The 10,586-nt window shown below is 32.6% G+C and overlaps 1 protein-coding gene across 7 annotated transcripts; it reads left to right on the top strand.

The window, feature by feature from the left end:
* Positions 1–6,447: 6,447 nt before the first annotated feature.
* LOC107021845 lies at positions 6,448–9,891 on the top strand. Of its 7 annotated transcripts, none has more exons than XR_003578833.1 (6): positions 6,448–6,612; positions 6,737–6,819; positions 6,894–6,973; positions 7,048–7,876; positions 9,515–9,603; positions 9,732–9,891. XR_003578833.1 is itself a non-coding variant. In XM_027917584.1 (5 exons), exons 1-5 carry the CDS (start codon positions 6,719–6,721, stop codon positions 9,810–9,812), a joined length of 360 nt encoding a protein of 119 aa, XP_027773385.1. In that variant the 5' UTR covers positions 6,621–6,718; the 3' UTR covers positions 9,813–9,891. The 7 variants fall into 7 exon arrangements, 1 of the variants encoding a protein (XP_027773385.1); XR_003578832.1 differs by having other exon boundaries at positions 6,475–6,612; positions 7,048–7,128; positions 7,748–7,876; positions 9,515–9,891; XR_003578831.1 differs by having other exon boundaries at positions 6,450–6,612; positions 9,505–9,891.
* The last annotated feature ends 695 nt before the right edge of the window (positions 9,892–10,586 follow it).

The raw sequence follows: 10,586 nt of genomic DNA, 5'->3' as shown, positions 1-10,586 counted from the left end.
GCCTCAAATAGTTGCATTATTAAATGGTTTCAGGCCTAAGTTTATTTTTAAATGGGTTAAACTAAAATCCTCCACAAGGCGGGTGGTTGAAATGTAATACATATGGGGCTTCGAAGGGGTAATCTTGAACCTAGTGTTGCTGCTTTTTGTATCAGAAACCATGAAGGGGAGGTTATGTTTGATAAGGGGGTGCAGATTCTTAATTCTACGAATCTAGTTGCTGAAGCTATTGCTATTAGAGAAAGTTTTCAATGTTGTTTGGAAAATAATTTTTAAAACATTAGAATTGAAACAGATTCTTTGTCTTTGGTACATATGCTAAATGGGGAGTGGGAAGTACCTTGGAATGTGACGATGGAGGTCAATTTCATCAACAAATTAATGAAATCTATGTCAATAAGAGTACAACACTTCATAAGGAGGGAAATCCTCTTACTAATAATTTTGCTAACTTGGTTTTTGTTTTTGCAAGTACATATAAATTTAGATCTTTTCAGGAGGTTCCAGATACATCCAAAAAGAATTATCACCATATATAAACAAAGCACACCACAATTGAGGATAATACAGTTAAATACAATAAGGTACATAAGAATTTAACCATTTTCATGAAGTCCCAAGTGAAGGTAGAAGAATCATCAATTTAGATAAAAACAACATTCCACAGTTGAGTTTTAGACAAACAAGTATGACTCCATAAAGTAATCTTTATTGTATCAAGTCTCAATTCCATTTGAAGTTTGACATGAATCATAGATTGAGTACGCTACTAACGTACCTCAAGATGTCTGAATTAGTTTATGTTGGTTATTATATCATGTACCTAGTGAGAACTTTGAGGTGTTACATATTATATAAAATCAAGACTTGGGGGGGCTAAAGTAGAATATTTACTCTATAACTATGTTAAATTTCATATACTGCGCATTCAGGTGTTGAAACTACTGAATGTTCATTAGAGGAGAATGAAGAATTTGACGATGAATTAAAGGTATTGTTTGCTTACACAAGTGATGTGGAAATCTATCAGCATAATTTCAGAAAAATTAATTAGTAATCTTTTTGTTGATTTGGATTCTGGTGGTCGTACTAAATCTATTTGATTTTAATCCACTAAATTCAAATTGATAAAAACAAAACTAATTTTACCCGAGGTTTCATCTACAATATCTAGAAACTAAGTTTCACATCTCAAGAAGATCGTTTTTACAGAAAACATACTCATGAACAATAATTTGTGCAACAAAGTGTAGCTCATTCAAGTATTTCTAGAGAGAGAAGATGAAGTTGAAGTTCGCCTCGTGGTTGCAGAACTTCCCGCAGAAATTGGATTAGATGAAAATGATGCTCGACACCATCTCTGATGCCAACACCTCTACGCCTCTTCATCTTCCTTCATTTTTAGGAAACTACTGCTAAGATATTGTTTTGTTTCTTTAGCTTTTGACTTTAATTTTGTTTTGTTTAATTAGTTCTAACATTGGGCCAATTTTGGGCCTAATTGTTTTTTAATAGAAATAAATGAGGCTATAAGCCTTAAACTTTTGGGTAAAAATATCACTTCGGAAAGAAAATACCTCGGACATACTCAAAGCCTTTTCTCTTGGCTAATTCACTCTTAGTTTTGATCCTCCTCCAAAAACCATTATTGTCATCCCAACTTCAATCAATACACCTACAGATTCCTTTACCACCCAATCACAATCAGAAATATTGGGTTCAACGTGTTTTTTCATCTTCATCATATGTCTCCAACTATGAGAAGTTTTACTAGATACAATTGAGCAACTGCATGAAGTCTACTAAAACACTTGCCATTAAGGAAGCTAGCCCAAAGGGATGATATAGTTCTGTACCTCCACCATCTTTTAACAGCTAGAGTGGTGCTAATCTCTTCCAAGCATCTAATTCCTATGCCCCCTCCATCTTGTGGAAGACACAATTTTTCTAAGTACACCAATGATGTTTGTTTTTATTCTCAATAGATCCCCAATAAAGTTAGAGAAATGCTTCCCAATCAACTCTAAAGTGCCTTTAGGGGGCTTACGACAAGAGAGTGTGTAATAAATTGGAAGAAATCACTAATATTACAACGCCTAAAGATGTATTAGGGTGTTAATTGTAACTTTAAAAAGATAAACCTCACATATATGAGATTATTATTATAAACAATTGTAATTAGAATTTTGATATTCAATTATAATTTATTTTCTTGAATTTAGCGCAAGACATGATTGATCAATCAAAAACTTCTCCAATATTTACCATTTTCATCAACACAAATTTTACGTGAAATGAGCTTTTATCTTCAAATAAAACTTCAATTGATAAGCAATGGATGTCAGGCCCCGAGCTACCCCGAGACGCGGATAACCCTGCTGGCATGATCATGAGCATACTAAGGATAATGAACTGATGCAAAAGCCAAATCATAATTAAATCAGAGAAGATAGGGAATACCCATATTTCATAACTGAGATATTTGGAAACAATGAGTTTAATACAAAGGAAATATTAACTCAATACTAAGTTGAATCTAATTATATCTGAAATAAGCCTCTAAACTGGACTAGAAATACTGGGACAAGCCCCCAGCTAAAGCTAACAAAAACTGAAACTAAATGACTAAAAGAAAACTGAAAGAACTCATGACTATTGTCCTCGGAGAATGAGGACTCACCACTGAATCTGCTGAATTGGAGATCGGAAAATCGATCTATGCGTGATCTGGATGCTGAGAATCTAAACCTACATCACGAGAAGATGTAGAGTACGTATACATATTGAGCATATAGGATAGAGTAAAGCTTAAATAAAACATAACTGAACAAGCATAAAAGTAAGTACAATAATCTAACATGATAAACTGAATTCTGAGCTAACTGGATGCAATGACCAATTTATAACATGCTAAAACTGAATATTGAATATACTGATAAATGGTCAATTCAGATAGTTTGACTGATCTGTGGTAGCTACTAATAACCGATAATAAACCACATGAGCTAAATGTGGAGTCTGATTATATCTGAGTTTCTATAAATACTGGATAGCTAGGTTCTGAACAGTAAACTAAGAATGCAACAATAATGTGGTAATTATGCATTTATAACTAAGGCATGTATATCTGAATTTTCTAAAATATCTGACCTAGCATGTGTAATTCAAGAACTAAAGAAATACACAGCTAGGGTTTTGAAATCCATGCGATAATCTGAGTAATAACATGATAATATGATTTGGAACATATACTTAATAAGTTCATGAAGTTCTATCAAAGTTCTAGAAACCCTAGGTTTAATCATGGAAATAGAATCAAGAATCTGATTGAAAACTAGGAACTCAATGGGTGAAAGGAACCCACAAGTGAAATCCCACATACCTGGTGATCAAATCCACAGAAAATTACTTAAGTTTTGGGGTTGGAACTGCTGGAACCTGTTGCATTCTTAAACTAAGGTTCTTGAGCTTTTTCTCCTCTCTTGATTCTAATTTTCTAAGTTTTTATTGAATGATTTGACTTAGATATGTTTTAATTATATTTCTAGGCTTAAACTGACTAAAATATGATGATTTTGGGTCAAAACAACGTAACTTAGGGTTTAAACAAAGTGGAAAAGGTCCAAAAGACCCCTAGGAACGTTGTTGTCGGACCAAACGACGGTCAGGAATGACGGTCCGTCGTCTGACCGACGCCCCGTCGTTTGGTCCGTGGAATGGGCCTGTTCGACAGGCCTTTACTAAAATGGGCATAACTTTTTACTAAAAGGTCTGATTTTAGCAAAGACGGTGGCTATGGAAAGCTAGTTAAACTATCTATCTGTGGGTAGATCATGGGACACCTAATTCATTTTGTGCTAAGAGTTATGACCATTTGAAGTTGACCCAGTTGCATTTCCCCTTAAATGTCTGCAAATTTTCCACCTACGGACCGTGCTGATAATCCGTAGCTCTTGTTAGAGAGTAGGTGAATGGGGGTATCGTTCGACGGTCACGGACTACGGACCGTCGTCTAACCTACGGACCGTCGGTCCGTTCGTCGATCAAGACTTAGCCAATTTTTCTGGTCTGAAATTTTTGGGAGTTTTTGATCCCATCGACGGTTGTGCAGGACGGACCGTCGTCTCTCCTACAGACCGTCGATGCCACCGTTGGTTGCACCTGCAGATTTTTCTGAAAAAATTAATTTTTGATCTATTTTGGCTATGGGGTGTTACAATGGAACTTCAAGTTTTTTTCACATAGCAACAAACAATTGTTTGGGATTATTATTATATAATCAGAATTTTAGATTAGGTCCAACAAGACCTTCTCTAGAAACAAAAAGGAAACAAAAAAATTAAAAATAAATAAATAATTAAACAAATAAATAAAAAGACAACACTCTATCTGCAGATTTGAAAAGTTTCAGTCATTCCTCAATCTACTCTCTTCTCACAATAGAGCTTCATCAATTGTGTGTTCGGTCCAATTCTACTGAGCCAAGAATATTGGTCTCTGTATGGTCGTTGAGACACCCCAAATCTTGCTCGGATTACCTTTAAAATGTGCAAGACTTCCATTCAATTGATTATCTCACGATTTCTTTTACCATTCACAAGTCTGATAGCTCTCATGTACATTAGCTAAGTATATTACCGACTCATGCACGAATCTGATTATAATTCGAAGAGTTTTTAATGTTTGGTGTTGTTGTTAGTTGTCTCTTCATTACTGCACCTTTCTTTTTATGCATGTTGTTCCTTATTTATCTAGATTGAGTAACATTCTCCCTTGATTAGTATATATTGAGAATGGTTGATCTAAAAATTACCGGCAAAAGAGAAAACTAGATTAGTTAAAAAATCAGCAAGAGCATGTCCCTCGGTAAGGGAATGTTTTACTCTTGCTGAAAAATTTCTTTTCAATATCCTGATGGTATTGACTTCCAATGCCACATTCCTAGATACATCCTAGTCGCCCTCAATTATATGAACCATAACTAGTGAGTTTGTCTCAATAGTAAGATTAGTAATACCATTCTCACTACTGTATGAAAGGTTTTCCCTCATAACTCTAGCTTCTTCCATCAAGTTTGAACTATCCTGAATGTTGAAACCCTTAGCGACCATCAAATTTCTATTATGATCTCCAATACAAAATGCTAGTAACCTAGGTTCAGGATTTTCTTTTGATGCCCCATAGTGTTCAGTTTATTTCTAGTGTGCATTACCTCAATAATTCACTATTTTTAAAATGGAGGAAGTAATATATGTGATTTTTACTAATAGTTTACTTATATATTTAACATACACACGCAAAAGCATGCCCAATGTGAGTTGCATGAATATCTTACATCAATTATTCTAACCCTTTTAAAAAAAATTAAGAATAGAAAGTATGAACACAAAAATTTGAAAATAAACCAACTCTTTTAATTTGGAAAATATCCTCTACATGAAGGTACAAAGACAGACATATTTTATAGGAAAAATTGTATATAATAGTAAACTAATAAATTAAATTAATTTTTATAACCACCCTTTGATTTAATTGTGTCACATAGCAAATTGTTTGCCAGTTACCTCTCTCCTTCAAACTCTCGCTCGTCACTCTCCTCTCTCGCTCGTTTCTCACTTTTATACAAACACAAGTGTATAAATCTGTTTTCATTTGTATAAAGCAGAGAAAATTGTATAAATACATATATTTTTGTTCCCCTCTCTCCTATTTTTCAGATCTCGCTCGCCACTCTCCCAAATCTAGCTCGTCTACAAACAGAAGCGAAACGTATGAATTGTGTTTCTGTTTGTATAAAGCGTGAGAAAATTGTATATACACATGCAAATACATATATTTTCGTCCTATACACTTATAATTATACCATAAAAATACTCCACTGCCCAATTTCTTTTGTCTTTCTCTCTTTCTCGTTTTTTACAAATTAACATTATATAATAATTTCTCTCTTTCTCGTTTTATACAATTCGATTCAATTATATATTCTCTGCCCAAGTCTCTTTTGCCTTTCTCTCTTTCTCATTTTATACAAATTCAAATTGTATATAATCGTTCTATACATTTATAATTATACAATTCGTTTTATACACTTCGTTGTTATATAATTCTCTGCCCAAGTCTCTTTCTCTTTCTCATTTTATACACTTCATTTTATACAATTCGCGTCAAATGTATATGTATAGCAAATTATACATTTATATGTTTGCTATGGAGTACAATTTATGTTTGCTATATGTGAAAGTTACCCTACTTTATATATGTAATTTTATTGTATATTCACTTTCTAAATCTATAATTTTATTCATAATTTTTCAATAACGTTATTAGGAGCATCATCCTCCCAAGTAGATACAATATTCAATTCAAATTTAGTAAACAAGGAAAATAAAATAAAAAGAGAAAAACACATTTTTGCCAAACAGAAAAGTATAGGTTTTTCTCGTGAATTCTCTAGAGCATTTTGGAAGAGCTTTTGAAACGTGATATTCACGTGTAATACGTTATAGTTTTTTCTCAAAACAATAATATTTTAATTTATTTTTTCTTAATACCAGGTTTCATACCGTGGATTTTGGCTCCCGGTTTTTGTTTCTCTGTTTTCTCCTCCAAGTGGTAATCCCACTATAAAAAGCGCTTAGTTTTCTCCAATTCTTCATCAATTGTTTTTTAGATTCAGAAATAGGGAAAAGTTTATGCATAAACTTTGAATCTATGATGAATGTTGTTTTTGCTGCAGTTTTCAGGTGTATTTTTTCATGGGCATAGAAGAAATTGGGTGAAATTTACTAATTTTCTCTCGAATTTTCCGCAACAATTTTGGTAAGTTTAATCTACCTGCGCTTCATTTTGATATCCGAACTTTGAATCTATGATGAATGTTGTTTTTGCTGCAGTTTTCAGGTGTATTTTTTCATGGGCGTAGAAGAATTTGGTGAATTTACTAATTATCTCTCGAATTCTGCGCAGCATTTTGGTAAGTTTGATCTACCTGCACTTCAATTTGATATCAAAACTTTGAATCTATGGTGAATGTTGTTTTTGATGCAGTTTTCAGGTTTATTTTTTCATGGGCGTAGAAGAAATTGGGTGAATTTACTAATTTTCTCTCGAATTCTCCGCAGCATTTTGGTAAGTTTGATCTACCTGCACTTCAATTTGATATCGATACTTTGAATCTATGATAAATGTTGTTTTTGTTGCAGTTTTCATGTATTTTTTTTCACTGTTTAAGCAAGTTCAGGGGTAATTGAAACAAAATAAAGTTTAGGTGTACATTGAATAAAAAGCTTCAAGTTCAGGGGTAATGAATACTTTTGCCAAAAAACAACCAAACATCTTGCTTATAGTATCAATTAACACGCATGCATATTTTTTGGTCTTTTTCCTAGGTAAAAAGATGAAGTAAAATCTGAAAAAGTTGATATTTAGGCTCTGGACTCGTAGTTTATTGTTGTCTTCTTTTTCTTGAATTTTTAGATGCTATTCTCTTTCTTCTGAGAAACAGGCCAACTAAACTGACCAGTGCTATTAATATCTTGTGCTACAAATTAATGTTGGTGTTTATATCAAAGGATTTACTAAGTTATTGTTTCATCCTTTTTGTCTTTGCTAAAATTATAACTGATGAACTCCTTATGAATTTGGTGTCAAATTCTTTACTCTTTTTCTTTTTGAACTATTAAATTCGTATTTGTCATTACATTCTCCTATTTCTCGTGCAATTGGTTTCTATATTTTTGGTCGACAGTTCAGACAAACTCTATAAATATAATTGGAGACGCATATAACAAAATCAGTCTACTAGTTCTTATATTTGATCGTCGTTATGAACATTGGAGGACAAAGGAGAATAGCTTGAGAAGGATATATAAAAGAGGTGTGTAGTGCATTAATCTATGATAATGAAATATCTTTAACTATTTTTCCCTCTTAACTTTTGTATAATATATTATACACTTCATTTTGGTAGTACATGGTAATGGTTTTGTGTCGTTTTTAAAGGACAAATTCTATTGATAAAAAGAAAAAAGTCAATTATACACATATAAATAAATGTTATGATGTTTTGACAAATTGCAAATTAATATCATACTTTATATATTAAACCTTTTATTTTGAACTATTGATTTCACATCTATAATATTATCCTCTTCTTCTATTTTGTGTCATTATTTTAAATATGTTTCCAATTGATCATAGCATATGTTTGTGTTAACAGAAAAGGGCCGAAAATACCCTTGAACTATTTGAAAAAATCTAAAAATATCCCTCACCCACCTATCGGGTTAAAAATACCCCTCCATTCACCTTTTTGGTTCATCTTTACCCTAAACTAATAGCCAACTTTTAAAAAATTATTATTATTATTATTCGTTACATGTCATTTTCTTATTGGATAAATTAAATTTCAACCCATTTTTTTTTCTCCTACCCATCTATTACGGTGAACATGACAACCCCACCCAATTAGAAGACCCATTAAAAATTAAAGTCACTGAATCTTTCTCCCCTAACCCCCAAGCATCTTTCTTATTCCCTCATTTCTTGAAAATTTTAAATAAGAAAAAGGGAAGAAGAAAGATGCTTGAGGTTAGGGGAGAAAGATTCAATGAATTTAATTTTTAATGGGCCATCTAATTGGATTTGGGTCATGTTCACTACAATGGATGGGTAGGAGAAAATTAAATGCGTTGAGATTTAGTTTATCCAAAAAGAAAATGACATGTAAATAATAATAATAATTTCTTAAAAATTGGGTGTAGTTTTAACGATAAAGATGAACCAAAAAGGTTAATGGAGGGGTATTTTTAGCCCAATAGGTGACTGAGGGGTATTTTTAGACTTTTTCAAATAGTTTAAAGGTATTTTTAACCCTTTTCCGTTGTGTTAATTATATTTTTATCATGAGATGGCATAGAAGAAATTGGATTAATTTCTAGTGTTCTTTGGAACTCTTTGCAGCATTTTGGTGGGTTTGAACTTCTTCTACTTGGTCAATTTTTTTTTGAATTAGAAAATAATCACGTGTTGTAATTCGATAACTCAACCTTCCTCTTGGTTGTTATAATTTTGAACTATTTAAGTATCCTCGTTTGTAATATCATCATAGAGTGTATTACAAACATTGTGGTGATCACAAAATACCTAGTTCTCACTAGCTCGTATTTTCTTCATACTTGTTAGTTAGTAGAGGTTTGTTATCGCATTAGAATTGGTAAAGTAAGATCTAGCCCCACTTTGCTTGTACTTATTCCTATTGAGATTTTTATTTCTTATAAAAGGCCGCTAGACACTGTCTAGTGGTAAAAAAAAAGAAGTGGAAGTCTATATCTAAACTTTGAATCCAAGATGAGTTATGTTTTTGCTACAGTTTAAAGAGTGATTCTCTTATTCCTTTTGAAGAATCAATTCACTAAAAATAGTCCCTTAAATTTTATTTTTTAAAACTTTAGAATTGAATGGGCTCAATTTTGGTCGATCTTATGGCATACTTGTTTTGTTGAGGTTTTAATAGGTGGAGAGGGGGAGGAGAATGGGAACGAGAACTGGGAAATTAGGGGAGTAATTATAAGCTTTGGAATCGAAGGTCACCAACATGATCAGGTCTTGGCACTTTTGGTATTTATCATCGGGCATTCTTGTTCTATTGCTCAACTTATTAGTTATGTTTACTTCCTATTTTCTTCTTTTGTATACCTAAATTTATTGTATTTTCTTCGTGGGTCTTTCAGAGAACATTCTTTCTATCTTCACGAGTTAGTGGTCGAGTTAGTGGTAAAGCATGCATACACTATATTCTACTGTGGCTGTGACTCCATCAATATGATGTTTTATGTTCAAATCACCACTATAATGTCATTTCATAATGAATTGCTCTTTTAGTATTGAAAATGGAAGCATATATTTTTTTCTCTTAGCCTCATCCATAGATGGTCATAATATGAGAGCTTGTCATTTGCCATGGCAGTAAATAGAGGGAAGTCAGAATTTTCAATAAGGGTTCATAATCTGTAGAAATAAATAGTCAAATGAGGTTCGACATCTACTATATATAAATATAAACTTATTTTAACCATGTATAAGTAATATAATTTTCCGCCGAAAAAGTTCATGAACCCCCGTAATGCAATGTGCTCCGCCCCTGCCAGTAAATGTTCACTTTTCCAAAAGTGTACATTTACTATTGTTGTTCAAAGCACCCATATTTTGTCTCAGGTTTGTTCATACTTATCCATATTCATTTTTTCAGGATTGACGTCAGAGTCTACTTAATCTTTTGTAAAAATATTCCAAATTTATCACCTTGGAAGAAGAAAAAGAATTGATTTTGGTCGGTGGTGTAGAAATTTAAAAAGGAAAAAAAGGAAAAAAAATCTAAAAAGAAGAAAACCTAAAAACATTGTCCAGTTTTTGCGATGTTTCCATGAGATCAAAAAAATTGCATGCTTAAATTCCGTGTTAATTGTGATACTAAGGAAGATAATTGATTGCTTTTGACAAGTAGGAGAAATCAAATTCCTCCATTTTTACCTTTTTAACTAAAAATACAGCACCTAAAACATGCTAAACAACTCAACGGAGTTCTA

The sequence above is a fragment of the Solanum pennellii genome, chromosome 6, assembly GCF_001406875.1.
Source record: "Solanum pennellii chromosome 6, SPENNV200".
NCBI lineage: Eukaryota > Viridiplantae > Streptophyta > Magnoliopsida > Solanales > Solanaceae > Solanum > Solanum pennellii.
The sequence above is the reverse complement of the archived record's forward strand: the minus strand, read 5'-3'. Positions and strand labels throughout refer to the sequence as shown.

Coding starts and splice junctions, on each gene's coding strand:
- LOC107021845 (XM_027917584.1), top strand. CDS start 6,719: ATGTTGTTTTTGCTGCAGTTTTCAGGTGTATTTTTTCATGGGCATAGA. Junction 6,776..6,931: donor ATGGGCATAGAAGAAATTGG/GTGAAATTTACT, acceptor TAGAAGAATTTG/GTGAATTTACTAATTATCTC. Junction 9,604..9,731: donor AAGGTCACCAACATGATCAG/GTCTTGGCACTT, acceptor TGGGTCTTTCAG/AGAACATTCTTTCTATCTTC.